At 33.2% G+C, this 19,455-nt stretch overlaps 1 protein-coding gene across 1 annotated transcript; it reads right to left on the bottom strand.

The window, feature by feature from the left end:
• Positions 1 to 853: 853 nt before the first annotated feature.
• Positions 854 to 19,257, bottom strand: LOC144854075 (uncharacterized). Its single transcript, XM_078711960.1, has 20 exons — positions 18,983 to 19,257; positions 17,730 to 18,018; positions 16,237 to 16,338; positions 15,353 to 15,486; positions 14,733 to 14,855; positions 13,850 to 14,032; positions 13,226 to 13,431; positions 12,703 to 12,823; positions 11,852 to 12,088; positions 11,196 to 11,379; positions 10,316 to 10,914; positions 9,604 to 9,744; positions 8,853 to 9,015; positions 7,265 to 8,584; positions 6,459 to 6,518; positions 6,133 to 6,333; positions 5,632 to 5,810; positions 5,463 to 5,598; positions 4,470 to 4,695; positions 854 to 4,077 (listed from the first exon to the last, which is right to left on the bottom strand). The coding sequence occupies exons 1-20, from the start codon at positions 19,118 to 19,120 to the stop codon at positions 3,978 to 3,980; spliced, it is 4,842 nt and encodes a 1,613-aa protein (XP_078568086.1). The 5' UTR covers positions 19,121 to 19,257; the 3' UTR covers positions 854 to 3,977.
• Between the last annotated feature and the right edge of the window lie 198 nt (positions 19,258 to 19,455).

Below are 19,455 nucleotides of genomic sequence, written 5' to 3'. Positions count from 1 at the left end.
TGCTTTAAAAAAAATACTACCTGTATATTTCAAAATTCACAATGATTTAATTAATACATTATAGTCAGAAAGATAAACAATTTGTATGTAATACTAATATGAAATTACCTGACTGTTTTAATTCTTTAGGTGAAAAAAAATCGAGGTTCCAATTGGAAACATTGCGACAACTTGGAGAGTTATGAAACTTGAAAGTGATGATCTAACGACGGAAAAACTTGAAAAATAATGGAACATCTTCACCATTCAGCTTCAAATGTTATATCCTGCATAAAATTGAATAATATTGTTATACAGTTATCAGTATTCATACTCAGAATGGAGTATTAAACATACACAACTGATCATAATTGATATGTTTTTACTGTGTCCTTTGTAAATACAGCTTTGAGTGTTATAGGTCCATGGTGTAACATTGCCCACCACAGTACTGTAATACCATGGATATTAATTTATAGGTCCATGGTGTAACATTGCCCACCACAATACTGTAATACCATGGACATTAATTTATAGGTCCACGGTGTAACATTGCCCACCACAGCACTGTAATACCATGGACATTAATTTATAGGTCCATGGTGTAACATTGCCAACCACAGCACTGTAATACCAATACTTTTTCTAAAGTCAGATTTCAATTAAGTTGACTGTACCGGGCCTGTTCTTTTGAGGTGAGCGAGTGTGATACACACCAAAATATAAACAGCACACCTGAATGTATTGAGGAGTGCAATTTGTAGCACACTTACAATTTTAAAAAGACAAGGCCTGCTGTACATAATATAAATCAAAAAGTGAATACAACTTAAACCGGCAATTGATACAAACAAATACTCTACAGAACTTAACATCAGTTTCTCTATATTTTGATATTTATTCACCAACCAAAACATATTAACATCTCCTCCTTCTTCGCATCCGTCATTTAATTGAACTAAATAATGCAACTAAACTAGTTTATCATCCCTTTCATTAACAGCACTGGATCATACATACATCTCTTTATATAGCACCATACCAAAAAACACAGCGACTTCTGTTTTTCATACTTTTTTAAGTACCAAAAATTACAAAAACTGGGCCCAAAATTACAATACTTACGATCTAAACCCTCATACGGGGTATATTTTAATACACTAAAATATTACTATTTAAACTTTTTGTTTTAACAATTTGTTTCTCTCGCACTCTCACACAGAAGGCATCAGTTTTTTTGACATGGTTTATATATACAATCTACATATTATTTGCATATTAATTTTGCTTATTTGCATGCTCAGACAAATAGCACATCTCACGTTTTCACTTCCCACCAATACTAAATTGGCTCAAATATTCTATATAGTAACATAAAAATAAACTTTTTATACAATTAATTTCCTAACATTTCTTTCCCTAAAAGATTTCTATTCGTTTTGTATTTTTGCTCGAAATTGGTTTTATATATAACGCCGCCTCAAGGTGGGATGGTTGAAATATGAGATGTACTGTCTCTCTCTTACTTTTTTACAGACTTATTAGCTATTTACAATGAAACATAAAAATAGTAAACAAATAAGATACTGTGTCCGATGCTTTATATACAACAGCATATTCCACATCTAGTTCAATTGTTCCCTAACAACTACCTTTATCAACAAAAGTATTGCATTTTTTAAGTAATTCATCTAATTTGTATGTTAAAGAGTGTATGTTCTCCATTCATTTACATGGGAATTTCAATTGGAAGCATACTATAAAACATACATATCGAGAAAACACAGTAAAAATTAGTACATGAAAAAAACTACACTAACTTTAAAACATTTGGTTCAATTGTTATTTTAACTGTATTTGGAGTGATTGATACACCTGTTTGGCATTATTAAAATAATTGACTGCTATGAAATAAATACAATATTGTATTCATGAATATGGGATATTTCAGTTCATAAGTATTACAGTATTGTGCTTAATGTACAGCTGTATTGGAAAAAAATGAAATCTTTACACAAAGCATAACTACACAAGTCTCCTATGTAGCAAACTTGCACAATAGCTGTTTATGGATTGTTTATGCTAAGTTTGAACTTTAACCATTACAACAAACACTATTTGTATGAAAAAAAAAAAATTCTAAAAACGGACAAATGTTTGCAAAAATATATTTTTACAATAAAAAAAATTATTTTTTAATATTTGAAAAACAGAGAGGTTAAAATTCCAACAAATACCTGAACTACTCAATCGAGAAAAAAAAAAATTAATTCACCCAACCGATTAAAATATAACAAGCAGTAGAATATTTTTCTTTGGTTCCTAAACTACTATACATTATACAATATGACCCAACATTACTGAAATACAAACCCACCCAATGTTAAAACTGGTCAAATATCACGTATGATTCCTACATTTAATAATTGTGTAGTACTAGTTATTATATTGAGGAATATTCAGAACTAGTTGCACCAACAAGCCTAAACAATGTACAATGCACAATTCCACCTGATCTTATGACATTATTGAATGCTACAAATAGGTATTATCACAAACAATGTGCATATAGATTATTTGTAATAGTTGAGTATTATTAATGAGGAATATTAATTACGGAGCACAAACAAGAATCATAAACATTCTATAGTTTATAGTACAAGAGTAAGAATGACCGATGCAGTGACCTGCGCAATGTGATAATATTGTGGTACGTCAATATCAGATAAGCAGCTAAACCCACACTTAGTATCTCAACATAGCTGTGTTTTAGTAAAGTAATACGATTGCAATATTGGTATGATAGGAGTACAAAATACGACCGAAAACATTATGAAATTTTAGACTAATCTAGACCAACTTAAAAGACAATGACGTTAATTTTAACCAGATTACATTAGCATGAGCACCCATAAACTTGCTGATCATTTGAAATCAGCAAGCACAAACAAATATTTTTGTGTGAATAATTATATTCTGTGATTATTTTTTAGTTGTTCAAATGCCAACAAGTATGCTGGAAAAGGACATTTCACAATTATTTCAAACGTTTGAAATTATTATTATTTTTTATTTGTTAGATAATTTATAATTAATATAAATTTTAATTAAAATAAACTAAAAGAAATGTGATTGAAATGTGTTCTACCATCTGCACAAATTAATTTCAAATTAGATGAACAATATCGAGTGGTTAATAAAAATGTAAAAAAAAAATCATATTAGTTTTTGGTGTTAGACTGTAAGTACAGTGGTAGAGATATATACAAACATAATTTTAAAGGATTACCATTATAGACTCAAGCATAGAAAGCCAAAATATTTAAAGAGGGCCATGGATATCAGCTGGCCTGTTGGTTAAGCTGGAAGTGTCATACCTTCTATAAAGTTGAAATAAATAAATACAATTGTGTGGCTTCTATTATAAATCGTATCGTATAAATTGTCTTGGTGTGAGGTGAGGCATATACTAGAGTATGTATGGTAAACATCACAAAAACATAACAATTAATTCAACAAAACAATACTAATAAAACAAAAGGTAAAATGGTCAAATCTATTGCATCACCTACTAGAATATAATTGTGCAATTGTGATCTTATCCTCAAATAAGTAGCAGGAATGTGGACATTATAGGCTATTTAAACGCATTAGCCAGGTTTCTGATTTGAATAATGGTTTTTGATTGGCCATTTGTATAGTTTGTCTTGTGAAGAACAAAACTCAAGAGCAAGTATAGTAACCAATAGATAAGTCATAGTGAAGCCCCATTTATATATAGATTCAGCACATTGTATTCTAGGAGTACAAGTTATTGTTAAGTTACTAAGAGCTGGCCTGCCAGGAACTGGGTGGTCGAGTTTCTAGGTGCTAATCTGTGATGGGATGGTCTGCTTAGATCTGGCCTTGTTACTTATAAACTGGCTGTTTAGATAGTAGTCTTCTAGTCCTTTTTTACACCCTGTGATGGCATTATCAACTTCAGGCTACATGTTCTGCTACGTTTTCTTGATTCTCCTCTGGGCTTTCTTTATCCTCCTCCCTTGCATATTTCCACTCGACACGGCATTAAATGGATTATCATTGGTAGCACTGGCCCTTAAAAAAAATAATGACCGATATTAAAAAGATTTTATTATTTTTAGTCCTTATCCGAGAAGAACTAATGAACTAATAGTAGAAAGTAGTGTGAAACGGGATTCATGTGGGTGAACATAACGAACTGACAATTCACTCAAACAAATCATTTTTCTTCTTCCATTTATGATATTCTACAGCTCTGTCTACACTATCAAACTAATTTGACAAAAAAAGTGTGATGTGCCCAAATATTGTAATGATACGCCCAAATATGGTAGTGATATGACATCATCATCATCATATCCATATATGGGCACATCACATTTGTTATCATAAAGTTTGATGTGTAGTCAGAGCTTTAGCCCTGGACAGAAACTTGTGTAGTCTTTAAATTCAGTTCCAAAACCTACTTGAATTGAAATGCCATTGAGTCGTTTCCAGAGTTTGAAAATGCACCAAAGTTGGGTGGTTGTACCGATGGTGTTGATGCAAAATTAAAACCACCACTAGGGGCTGGTGTGGTTGAAGACAGCTCTGAACTCTTTCCTCCAAACTGGAAAAGTGAGGAATTGTTTTGCTGCCCAAACTGGAATGAGTTGTTAGGTTTTGAATTTGAATCACTGTTGAATTGAAAACCTATAAAGAAAACAATTGAATTAAATTTTCCATTTTGACCATATCTCAGCATTGTATAGTATATGTTCAGGAAACATCACTAAACAGGGAATAATTTCGCAAAGAAAAAACCTATACAAAACCTTTTTGCTACAGATTTTTAAAATTGTGTAGCAAAAAATACAATAACTATGTTTCTCGACTCAAAAATCAGTTTGATTAGCAATATTGCTAAACAAAATTAAAAAATGAAATTTTCCCGTTTATTTAAAATGATAAAACAGAAAGATAAATAGGAAAGGGAAAGAAAGTAATGAGAAGAGAGTGAGAAGGGAAAAAGGGAAAATAAGTAAAAGGAAAATCTTTAAAGTTATACACTTAAGAATAAACCAAGATACCCGTCGCCTTCGCTCATCTTAAAAAAAATCTCCTTTCCATTCCGACTTTTAACACTAAAACGTATGGCCTAAGCACCTTTATTTCTGCTGCCTCTCGCTTATGTTATGACCTATCCGCCTCTATTAGGTCATGTTCTTCTACTATCGCCTTTAAATCTGCCTTGAAAACTCATCTTTTTCTTTCAAATTTAGCTCTCATACACTGCGCCTTTGATCACTTACTGCTGGAAATGGCGCATTACAAATTCGTATTATTATCATTATTATACTTTGAAGACATTTGTTGTTGGTCTCCATCAGACACAATGTGCAACAAGGATAGGATATTCAGATTCACTACTAAAGAGAGATCTAATCTAGTAAGAATTGTTACATAAATTATTTTCTTACCACCACCTGGTCCATTGGTTTGCGGTGCCATACTACCGAATGCTGGAGCAGGGGTATTGTTAGCGCTGGCACCACCAAAAGCAACAGAGTTACTATTCCCCATACCAAAGCCGCTCGAACCTATCGTTGAATTACTCTGACCGCCAAAGTTTGGAGCTACTGGGTTGACTGTGCCGCCAAAGGCTGGTGTGGATGACGTGGCACCAAACTTGAGAGCAGCAGTGCTAGGGGTAAAATTGAAACCACCACCATTGTTACTGGATGCATTGAAGGTAACACCGCCTGTGGTAGAATTTACGCTGTTACCAAGTGTTGGTGCTGTTGAATTATTTACAGCGGCTCCAAAACCTGAAAGAAAATTTTTATATGTCGTATTATCAATTTGTGTTCAATGAAAACTAAAAAAAAAATAAAGTAATACCTTGCATTTAAAAATTGGGGCTGGGTGTAGGCTAATACAAATAGTTGAATTAACCCACACTCAATCTGGGACACACCCACCCTCAGTATGGGACACACCCATCCTCAGTATAGGAAGCAGCTGCAATCTATCCTAGAAAACTTTAATTTGCAAACCCACACAAACAAAAAAATTGCTAAAGTTTGCTAGTGTAGACAAGTAGTAGTAGTAGTAGTAGTAGGCTTCAGAAGGATACTGTTATTAACTTACCACCAAATGATGGCGCTGTTGGATTTGGATTCTGGCCAAACTTGAAGGTGGGTGGTTCTGCTGTGGAAGCTGCAGGAGCAGACATGGTGTTGCCACCAAAACCAAAGTTAGACAGTGAACCAGAGTTGGTGGTTGATGCTGGTTCTTGAGGCTTCTCAATGAATGAAAATCCTCCCATTTTTGCTGGTGGGCCTCGGATACCTGTTGAATATTTAAATTTGTATATGTATAATAAAAGGTTTCATATGTTATTAATAAAAGAAGGTTTCATATGTTAAAAAACAACAATCATTATATTGTATAAAAAACAAGCAACTGTTAATTACCTGCATCATCAGTTCCTGAATTGGATTTTCCAAATGAAAATGTGGTACTTGGTTTTTCAACTAAAATAAATACATAATATTGTAAAATAAATGTTCATCAAAACATGGTTGTAGTAGAAATTCTGTTTACTTATATTATAAATATAATAAAGTTGAAGAACGAAAATATAATGAATTGCATTACATCTTCTTAATAACTTCGAAAATTAAAGTTAAATCATTATTAAATGTTAATCATATTATTGGAGAGATCAGATAATGAATGGTGGCGATACAACCATCTAAAACTCTGTCTACACTATCAAACTTTATGTGACAAAAATATGTGATGTGCCCATATATGGACATGATGATGTCATATCACTACCATATTTAAGCATATCACTACCATATTTGGGCACATCACCCAAACTAGTTTGATAGTGTAGCCAGAGCTATAGTTTATTGTAAGGATTTCTCTATCCAAGTTTTCTATTCCTCTTATCCGTACCAATTTTTTACAACTAACCATTAGGCCCTTCTTTATGCTAGTACTATTTTTCCATCAACAGTGACTTCTTGTCACTGCCTCATTCACTAAGACTATCAAACTAGTTTGACAAAAAAGTGTGATGTGCCCAAATATGGTAGTGATATTCCAAAATATGGTAGTGATATTCCAAAATATGGTAGTGTTATGACATCATCATGTCCATATATGGGCACATCACTTTATTTTTGTCACATAAAGTTTGATAGTGTAGACCAGGCTTTATAGCTGGATAATATGAATCTACAAAATCAGTTAATAAAGAACAGTTCCTTACCTGAGGGTTCCTTTGATTGTCCTGAGAAAACAAATGGAGCTGGAGCACTTGATGTTTGTGCTGCTGCTGCTCCGAATTGAAAAGCAACACCGGTGTTAGGTTTACTTAAATCATTGTTGTTGACAGTCATAATTCCAGTTAGTTTATTGCCACCAAATACAGATCCCGTATCCTTAGCATCTACATGGTTCTTCGAACCAAATGAAAATCCTGTACTTGCAGGTTCTGCAGCGAGTTGGAATGCCGATGAAGAAGCTTCTTTTGCAGCGCTCTTTTCTGAACTACTTCCGAATTGAAACCCATCTGTTTTAGCAAGACTATTTGTATCATTTTTAGCACCAAAAACAAATGTACTAACGTTGCTACTGTCCGATTTTGTAGTAGTGCTGGAAGCAATTCCACTAGATATTCCTACGCCAAGTATGTTATTACTAGTTGGCTTCTGTGTCAAGTTCGTTGCTGAACTTTGTTCGAAATTAAAACCGCCACTGACCACTGAAGGCTTTTCAGATTTTTGTCCAAATGTAAATCCTCCTGCAGATGATTCCGGTTTTTCTGAAGTATTAGACATTCCAAATTGAAAAGTTTCCATTGTGTTTTTTTCTGAAGAATCTGTGGTGGAAGAAGTCTCGCTAATTGCACTATTTGTCTTTGAATCACTCTCAGCTTTTTTACCAAATGTAAAACCACCAGCGACTGGCTTAGATTGTTCATCTTTACTACCAAAAGTAAACCCGCTAGTGGACTGTGGTGCTGTACCACCAGCGACTGGCTTAGATTGTTCATTTTTACTACCAAAAGTAAACCCGCTAGTGGACTGTGGTGCTGTACCACCAGCGACTGGCTTAGATTGTTCATTTTTACTACCAAAAGTAAACCCACTAGTAGACTGTGGTGCTGTACCACAAGCGACTGGCTTAGATTGTTCATTTTTACTACCAAAAGTAAACCCGCTAGTGGACTGTGGTGCTGTACCACCAGCGACTGGCTTAGATTGTTCATTTTTACTACCAAAAGTAAATCCACCGGTCGACTCTGGTGCAGTACCACCAGTCACTGGCTTAGATTGTTCACTTTTACTGCCAAAGGTAAACCCACCAGCGACAGGCTTCGTTTGTTCATTATTACTGCCACTAAAGCTAAACCCACTAGTAGACTGTGGTGCTGTACTACCGGTTACAGCTTTAGATTGTTCATTATTACTGCCACCAAAACTAAAACCGCTAGTGGCCTGTGTTGATGTGCCACCGAATTTGAAAGTTGACGATGGTTTGTCTTCAGAAGATTGTGCTGAACTTCCTCCAAACTTAAAAACTGATGCTGTTGAACAATAAAAAAGGATAATTAGAAATAAAAAACAAGAGTCAAGTGAACTCTACAATACTGGAAACACCTTGGTCTGAGTTGGTCTGGCTTTGGAGAGAGTGGTCTCTAGTGCAATGGGAGGGATTATCGTAAGAAAAATCTTCAATACAATTTTATGGAAAAACTTGAACGTATGTATGTGAAACGAGTCTCAGTTGATAGTAATTGTAAGAAATTGTAAGTTTGTAATATGAGGACATATTGCAAGCTATAGTTTTCTTACCAGGAGGTGCTTTAAGAACAGGCTCACAACCAGGTTGGCTAGCTCCACAAGCTACACACTTGTTTGAAGATTTGTTATTCGGTATAAGGCATGTATCACACGTCCAGGAACCAGCTGGAGCCTTGAACTTGTCACCAAAACCAAGCACCGATTTGCTCTCCGTCTAAAAAGAAGGAAACAATTTTGGATGAACAAGGATTTTATAAAATGATGGAATATATGATTATAATTTAAAGCTCTGTTTACACTATCAAAGTTTATGTGACACACAAAAAAATGTGATGTGACCATAAATGGTAATGATGATGTCATATCACTACCATTTGGGCACACAACACTTTTGTTGTCAAACTAGTTTGATAGTGTAGACTGAACTTAAATTAAGGTTACTATCACTTTACAATAAAAAAAAATGTGATGTGCCCATATATGGACATGATGATGTCATATCACTACCATATTTGGGCATATCGCACTTATTTTGTCAAACTAGTTTGATAGTGTAGACAGAGGTTAAGTCAAGGTTACTATCACTTTACAATTAAAAAAAATGTGATGTGCCAATATATGGACATGATGATGCCATATCACTACCATATTTGGGCATATCGCACTTATTTTGTCAAACTAGTTTGATAGTGTACATGGATCTTAAGTCAAGGTTACTATCACCTTACAATCTTGAACATAACATTTATATAAATTTGATTCACATTTAATTTAACGATGATGATGCATAATGACCACTTACCTTGCTTCCAGGTTTAGCTGTACCACAAGCTACACACTTGGAATCTAATGATTTATTTTGTATAAGGCAGGTGTCACATGACCAAGATCCAGGAGCAGGAGCAAACTTTTCTGCTAGCGATGTATTGTTTTTTTGCACTTCCTACAAAAAAAAAAGGTTTTACAATAACCTTCTTTATCAATTAAATACATTTGTGCCTGAAGGTGGACTACCATGGCTTCGTGGTTATACTGAAGAACTATCATCAGGTCAACAGGTACTGAACAGAACTAAAAGGTAGTCCCATCACCCACCCGGTGCTCAGCTTTGACTGCTCAGTCACAAACCCTGTAAACAATGTATCCATGAAATTTCTCTGTGGATAAGCTATAAATTCAACTGATTGGTTGTATTTAAGTTTTCTATTTCCCAAATGAAGGTTCACAATATACCAAGGAAAGTACCTTTTAAAGCAAAATGTTCTAATATTCTATTGCACTAGTTATACTACTGTATATACAAACACATACTTGAAGACTACAGTAATTCCCTATTTCAGACGTGTATCCCCAATGAAATTGCAACATACCAAATAATAGGGTAACAGCTATACCAACTAACAAATACTTTCTCATATATACTTATCTTATTAGAAATACAACTTATTGTTCTGACTAACTTCTAGGTTTGAAATGTCTAATCTATAGATAGGAAAACGGACAGATTTACTTACGCCTATACTAGACGACTGGCTGGTTCCACCCGGTTTAGATGTTGTACATGCAACACATTTTAACGATTCCTTTTTATTGTCTACAAGACAAGTATCGCAAGTCCATGACCCTTGTTGGGGTTTAAATTTTTCTGCTAAGCTAATTGGTGGTTGAGTAATGTCTGATTTTTGTGGCTTTTCACTGGCAATTGCTACACAAGTGTCCCTGTCTGGTTTATTGTCCAGTAAACAAGAATTAGAATTCCAGGAGCCTGGCTCTGACTTAAATTTATTCCCAAATCCAATTTGAGATGTACTAGTTCTATGTGGACTTTGTAAATGTGTTGAACTGGTTTTACTTGCAACTATAGTTCCTGAATTTGATACACTAATTAATTTGCCAGAGTCTACAACACTGTCTTGTTTCTTCCCAACAGTATTATGTTCATTGCTTGCCTGAGGTTTGCTTGTCATGCATGCAATACATTTGTTAGCACTTGGTTTATTATCAACTAAACAAGTCGAACAAGTCCATGTTCCTGGTGCCGTTTTGAATCTATCTCCAAATCCGATTATTTTTTTATGGTTATCTGTAACATCGGTACTTGATTTACTCGGAACTGAAATCAGAAAATTATATTTAAACTATGATTAAAATTCAACAACTTTACAACTGTGTTAATTGATTAGAATATAAGAATGTGTCTTCTACAATTTCTATTTGTCAGATAGCTAAAGTTTTACAGACAATGTGCATTTTTATAGTCTAAAATAATATGTAAAAAGGTGAACACAAAGTGAACAAACAAAAAAATGAATACAGCATTATTTTGCTAATAAGAATACTTAATATGTTTAAAGGAGTTCTTAACAAATAAAATTGTTCCATTAAATCACTTACCGATACCTAAAACCTCTAAACAACTTCCCTTCTTTAATTCCTTTGCTGGTTTTAAGCTACCGAAACTAGCCCCATCTTCATCGTTGTTTGTCTCCTTTCGCTTAAGCGCCGAGGAGGTGGACGGTGAGGAGAATTGCTTAGGTGATGCGGATGGTGCTGGCTTTGGTGAGCTAAATGTAAATGTCTACAACAGACAAAAAGAAAAAAGTGTGAGATACTTAAGACGTAAAAAAAACCCACCAAAATACTAGAGATATAGTTGAACCCCTCGTATTTAGGCAACACTCACTTTCCTTTGAAACGAACCAGGGAAAGTACACTATCATCAACCCCTATTCAGAGGAGACCATGATCAAATGGACACTTTTTGGGTCCCGAAGGTGTCCCCTTAATGGGGGTTCTACTAATTTAAGAATTATACAAAGATAGTGCTATAATACCAGTACAGTTGTCTATAAAAAATTACTTAGTAGAACATCATAATCAAATAATAACTTAATTGTAAGAATGTGTCCAAACGTTTAAAAAATATTTTACTTTCCAAAGATTAAAACCTGGCAAAATAAAATTCAGCTGTTTTAAAGGAGTATTGAAAGTTAACAAAGCCATTTGCATGTGGCACAAAGCATCAACAAAAAGTTAAATCGTCAACAAACCTTTGCAACCCCTGTTTCTGCTGCCACAGTAAGACCTTCTTTGAATATAGGTGATGAGAACTGGAATTGTAGACCTGAAGTGATCTTTGTTGTAGAAGGTGTGTGCTTAGAAACGTGGGTGCTTGGTGAGGGCGTAGAAGACATTATTGGTTTGGAAGAAGGTTTTAAGAAGTTGAATGATGGCATCTTTCCCTCTCCAAGAGGTAATGCGATGTTAGGCAGATCAACTTCTTCCAACTATAAAAATAAATTAAAAAACGTCTTTAATGATTTACTCAAAACACCAACAAATCAAAGAGGTTGTCACTTCTGTCCTTGGCCATTAGCTCATGGTTTGGTTTGGTTTACTCTTTGGCTTTTTGCGCATTTTAAAAATAAATTTAAATGTAAACATAGTTAAATAGGTCATTTATAAGAACATTAGAAAAGACTTGTATTAGATAACAAAAGTTGCATTATATTGTTAGACTACAAAATATTCATGAGGTCATAAAAAAAACCAAAATATTTAGACATGATTGTCTTAATTGTTTAATAATATGTGGTCAGTACTTCTATGAATAGATGATTAGGTGGGAAAACGAACGCTAGTTGATCATACCCAGTACCGTTTTGATCGTACGATTAATCGGGAAACCACCTCACGATAATATGTGGTGTTACCACATGCATTTGTTATATCCAAAACAATATAATAAATATCTGCATCCAACAATATTTTATAAGCATGTTTTTGTGCATTTGTTAGCAAAAAGTAATAGGAGAGTTGGTAAAATCTACTGGTATCAGTTGATGAAAAAATGATATAACTTATTTTATAAGTTGAAAATGTATTAAAACATAAATCTAACCATCTCGGTTTCTTCATCTTCTTTGTTTGATACATGTACAGCAGACTTCTTTTTTGTTTTCATCTTGCCGCCACTTGACTTACTAATGGGGGGACTGGGTATACTTTCAGGAACACCAAATCTGAAAAATTATATATGCAATTTAGAATATCTATAAATCTCAGTTTTGAGGGCAACATTAGATGTAAAAAAACTTTGTTTTCAGGATTTTAATAATTGAATCTTTATACTTGTAAAGCTATGTGTACACTATCAAAACTTTATGTGACAACAAATGTGATGCGCCCATATATGGACATTATGTCATATCACTACCATATTTAAGCATATTACTACCATATATGGGCACATCACACTTTTTTGTCAAACTAGTTTGATAGTGTAGACAGAGCTTAAGTCATAAACATGCTTCACACACTGACATTTTGCTACTGCAACATAACATGTCCTTACTTGGTATTCTGTTCACACTGATTCAATGAAGAAAATAGTGATTGAAAAAAAATGCGATATATGGTCTTACTTAAACGTTGATTGCACACTAAACTTGGCAGTGGATGGTGTTGTGCCTTCTGGTTCCTTATTACCAGTCGACACCTTCCTTAGTCTTTCAGGTTCTTCTGGAACTAAGGATGTCTGTCTGGTGTTTGCAATGCTCACTCGAGTCGGTACTGGCCGTGGAGCTACTGGTGGACCAGGTCTTAGACTTGTTCTAGCGCGTTTTGTTGGCTGTAATAAAAAGAAGGGTTGTCATGTTAATATTAATAACTTCTATCATAATATCATCTGTATAATTCTAAAAATGTTTGTACTGTAATCTGTAAAGCTCTGTCTGCATTATCAAACTAGTTTGACAGAAAAAGTGTGATGTGCCCAAATATGGTAGTGATATGAAATCATCATGTCCATATATGGGCACATTAACATTTTTTGTTTGATAGTGTAGACAGAGCTTAACAGTAAGAGCAAAAGAAATGAATGCTATGTACATTGAAGATGTAGGATGAGGGCAAAGCTGTCTTAAATAGTGTTGAATGAATATTCAGATTATATTTATTGCCATGTACATGTAAACCATTTCTAGATATACCGACCATATATTTATTCAAGGAAAATGAACAAAACAAAAGCGACTATTTACACTCACATTGAACACAAGTGGGGAGGCTGTAGGTGACAGAGGGATCTTCTTTGCATCTGACAATGGTGTGGACATCTTTTCCAATGTCTCTAGAATCTGTTTAGCAGCTGCACTTGTGACACCAAAGCCAGAGTTTATAGAACTACTAGCCTGTCTTGGCTTTAATCTTCTCTTGATTGGATGATACACCTATAAAATAATATCAATACATTAAGTATGTACAGCAACAATCATTGTGTAAAAGGTATTTTATTTTTAATTTTTGTTTAAATTGACACTGTTTGTTCTCGCTTGTTTTATTGCAATACATTACAGATAAAACTAGTCTGATATACAAACAATTTGTTATAGTACTGTACAGTTGGCCTGGGCATGACATTTGGGGGTTATGTAATACTTGAACTGCAACAATAGATTTAAGTCTTGGGTCAAAATAGAAAGGGGGTGGGATTATACTCGAGTATGTGATTATCCTTGAATATGGTATTCATTTTATGTGTGTTGAATTTCAATCACTTCATATACTTCATTTAGTTGGCCTGGGCATGACATTTGGGGGTTATGTAATACTTGGACTGCAACAATAGATTTAAGTCTTGGGTCAAAATAGAAAGGGGGTGGGATTATACTCGAGTATTGGATTATCCTTGAATATGGTATTCATTTTATGTGTGTTCAATTTCAATCACTTCATATACTTCATTATTATGTTTATAAAATGTATTTGGCAATGATAAATTAAGATATGATTGCAAGGAAAAAATTTTGGATTGAATTAAAATTTAGATTCAAATAAAACAAAAACATTCTGATGTGAACCAACTAAGGTAATACTTTACTACATTTGCACTTTAATTCAATCTAATATTAAAATAACAAATAACAATACCTGGTATGGCGAATTACTACTTGGTTTACTGGACGGCGTTGATCTTTGTGCCGATGCTCCACCATAGGTTGTCCTGCCTGGGTAGAAAGGTGACGCGAACGGCCCAATAGGACTCTCACGACCCTGAAAAAAAAAAGTAGGTCGGGTTAAATTATAATAAAAATAATGCATAGAATCGAATGTCTGTAATCAGAGAGGGTTTAATATTCACAGTCAGTTAATGCTAACAAACTGTCATATCAAAATCAAATTAGCAGAACATATATTAAACTTTTACATTTCATATGTTAACAACTGGATACTATTTTTAATTATGCGTATAAAATCATGTTTAATAATATCCCAACAATAATTGTGATTAGAAGCCAGAAAGCATTTTTATTGTAAATATTTCAATAATGTTATGTTATTATTATTACTCATTACATCTGTATTGTTTATGTAAATGCTATTGCAAATGAATATAAATTCAATAAAATTCCAATACCCTGAGAATACAAGTAAAATAAATTAATCATAGTGAATTATATTATCATATCATAATTTTACACTAATATAAAGAAACAAAAATAGAGTTTATAAATAATTACTTAATTATTAATTTAACTAATTGCACTTACAGTTATAGGAGACCCAAAATAACTAGCATTAAATGAGGGCCTTTGCATGTTCCTGCTGGGTTGCTGAGGTCTGGAAGCTGTTCGAGGTGTAACAGTTTCAGCTGTGCGTGTCCACGTTCTTGCAGATGTTCTCTCTATATAAAATTAAATTACAAAAATACAGTACAGTATAAGAGGCTATAAACAAGGGTGGATACCAAATCTACAAAGACTCTATGTGATAACTAAGAATTACAAAGGAAAAAAGCCAAATGACAATGAACAGCATATTAGGGTATGGTAAAAAGTGTCATAAACAAAAATTTCCATTGTCTACAAAATTAAGGTCACTAATATAAAACAATCAAATGAATTAATGAGGGAAGGGAAAAGAAGACGTATCACAAAACCTTTTTAATATGCTGAGTCATAGGTATATATTATCAGTATGTAATACAACATTATCATCACATATTAATGTATCACATACATATCATGCTTGAACGAGCAGCCATATGATCACCACTCCTTATATCAATAAGGGTTAAAGGTGGTGATATGATATTCATGACATTAACCTGAATTTAAACTACATGTTAATATGTTAATATCACTGTCACTTAATGTAAATATTTAATTAACATTTGCAAATACAAAATTTACAGTATTTTTTTTTTACAAAAATCATGTAATACAAAGGTAATTTAAACACATTAAAATGTCCTGAAATATATCTTATCTGCCCACAAAATATGAATAAATCATTGCAATATTGCTATTTTTTTTTTTTTTGTGGTAAAGATACGGCTCTTGCAGGTTCTCACAGATTAGCAATGAAGCAATAAATTGAAACATTCTCATTTCATTGAAGAAAAAATTTATGTGAAAAATGAAAATCAACATACCGTCCGTTTTATTCAAATTGCTTGCGGACACCTTAATTTGATAATCAGTGTTATCCACTTGAGGTATCATGGACACACTGCTTGTTGTCATGGATACATCATCTGCACATAATAAAACAAGAGATACAAATATTTCTGTCAGCAATGATAAAACGTTACTACTGTATCAAAACAAACATTATAAAATTTTACCATTTTTATGGCCTGTTTCTGGCATGAAATAAACAAATAATATTTTATTTGTTATATGAATTACTGTTATTTTTGCCGAGTAGATAAATGGGCCAAGATTAAAACATGTTCTAAAATAATCATTTAAAAGCATTCAATTTAGTGTTTGAATGGCATTAACAGTGTTGTGCAGTGTTTTTATTAAATTTGTTTTATGTAGTAGACATTAAAAGATCATGAGCACAACAGGTTTGTTCTGATAAAAGGTCAACTGACTTTTGCCATTCACATCCCTGAGTTTAATTATGTCCATTTTTGTATAGGCGAATTACAGAGGATTTGTCTTTATGGATACTGCACAGTAAAATGGAAGATATTTGCTTTTAACATCGGTCTTTCCTGAAGAAATTTCATTTTTAGAAGTCCCAATTTATATTTTATTTTCCACATTAAAAATAAATTACATTTTTTTCTTTTATTTATTATTATTCCCATCAAACACACACTGCATGGTTTGAAATTGTAGGCGTTAAAATACAGGAAAAAAAAAAACAAATTCAAAATATTATTTTTTACACCCATGCCTTAAAGATGTATTGTCCCTTGAAATACAAAAAAATGAAGGTCAAAATATTCTAAATTTAAATTGGCCATATCAAAGTAATATTAAAGTTATTCACTTTAAGTCGAAAATTCGAGCCAAAAGCAACAAGATTACGTAATTAACAGGTAAATTAGTTTGATTACGTTTCGTCTGGAAAATCGTCGCGAGCGAAAGTAAACAAAGATTTCAAACCATGAGTACGCATTATGCATATGCTAATTATGATTGTTTACAACTCGTCACGGTTGAGAAGGTATTTTCACACAGATCGTGAGGAAGTTTTATGATTATGCATACAGAGTAGCCAAACAAGCGCGTTTCATTATGGGATATGTTTTGATCGAAAACTTTGACTGGAAGTCAAAGTTATTTTTTAAACACAAAAACGTCTGTATTTCAGTTAAATGATTTTTTTTTCAACAAATTTTTGGTGAAAGTTAATAACTATTATGATACTTCAAAATGACCCACCTTTTTTCGAAATCTGTTATTTTTAATTTTTTTGGAATTAGTCAAAGGGACAATACATCTTTAAACTCCCCTGACACCCCGAATGGATAGCGGTTTTGAAGTGTTTCTATAACAGTACTGTAAATGTCACTTTTTAAAATAAGAATGTCTGAATATTTGTGACTTCAAGATGAATGTAAAGTTTTAAGTTCAGTGTCTTGTACATAGTCATGGGATACTAAGTTCAAATATTAATTATACACTATACCTTTAAATTTATTTAAATCATTAACTGGTGTTGAAGTTCCAAGTGGTTGTTGGGATGAAAATGGTGTCCCCTTGCTCTCCTGCCTCTGTGTCGTCACAGCAACAGCATCCACATCAGAATCAACCTCAATTTGTTCTCCGTCAATTTCATCGGTCACTCTCTGTGCGGATGTCACTACATTTCTTTCCGAAGCTGGTTTCTTTTCTGGCTTTGATGACGTCCAGTAACCAGTCAGCCATGAAGGTGTCACAAAACCAAGTAGGGAATTTGACACTCGTTTTAATAGAGACTGCCAAAAAAAAGAAATCTTAATTACTTACAATATAGAAACTATTCTGTAATCATCTATGCTTCTATACAAACAAATATTGTAATGTTAGGATAGGGTAATGCTGAATTTAATAGGCCTACAGTAGGCTACTTCTCTAAACAAATAATAAAATATTATTTTCGTGTAATTTAATGTTCACAGACATATTATTTCAGTTACAGTTAGCAAGTAGACAAGTATTTACCGTTCATTAAGATTGAATAGTAATAGTAAACATGTAATGGAAGGTTAATAAAGATTTTCTTCTTTTTTTGGAACCTTAGTAATATTTTATACCATATACACATAATAATTAATAGTTTAAAAATTGTATATAACTTCAAAAACTACATATTTTAATTGATAGTTTTATATGTTACATTAAAAAACTCTAATTAGCCTAATGATCCCGAGTTCTTTCTGCCGAAAGATCTACAACATAATATGTTAACATTAACAAGGCACGCTGTCGACTTTACTGAAAGAAAACAATACACTATACACATGGTTGACTACAAACTATGACGATGGGAAACACTAAATTTAATGCAGCACTATCATTAAATCGTGCACATAATAGAAGATAAATCTTTACATGCACGGTCGACTGTCTGTGCTATAGAAAACTTTAAATTACATTCACGGTTGGATAATGTGCTGATAGCCTGATTACAATACAAACCTAGACGTTAAAAAACCATCATACCATTCCATGTGCGCGGATTGACGAACAAAATTACACAAACACAAAACATACGAAAAACAAACAAAAAATATTTGTTTTCCTTGAAAACAATCTGTCGTTTTATTAATTAACAATTTTTTATTTGTCTTTTTAAAATCTTAAACATTTAAAACAAATTAAACTGCAATAATCATTTAGATATTTTAACTTCATTATTCATCTAATTCTAGGCACATCAACCCATTCTACACGCCTTACCTGATTCGTATCAGCGCCACTGCGGTGACCTGATGATGAACCTGCTTCCCGCGTGCTCGATGCATTCGCCCTCGAGTACGGCTTAGCTGTTAATCGAGTGCGTTTTCGTTGAATTTTTCCACCACCTTTACTATCCATAGTAGCAGAAATATTCACTCCACGTCACAATTATATCGACGTGGAATGAAATGTTTATAAAAACTAATATTTTATGATCAGAACCAACCCTGTAGTTTGTGAATTTCTGTCAATATGGCGGCCTTTCTAAGCTGAAGTTGATTGGTCAAAAATCACGTGTTTCCTTCCGATTTACAGGCTTTGAACATACATCTATATTTTGGTGCGTTCTTTTCGTGATTATGTCTCTAAGAATACATTTTTGTAAAACAAATATTTTAAAATCATTAAATTTTATTATTTTAAATATAACATAAATTAAACATTAACATTAAATTTTTTAAAATGTTCTACAT

The sequence above is a fragment of the Antedon bifida genome, chromosome 10 (assembly GCF_963402885.1).
Source record: "Antedon bifida chromosome 10, ecAntBifi1.1, whole genome shotgun sequence".
Lineage (NCBI taxonomy): Eukaryota > Metazoa > Echinodermata > Crinoidea > Comatulida > Antedonidae > Antedon > Antedon bifida.
Note: the sequence above shows the minus strand (reverse complement) of the source record. Positions and strands in the feature narration are given on the sequence as shown.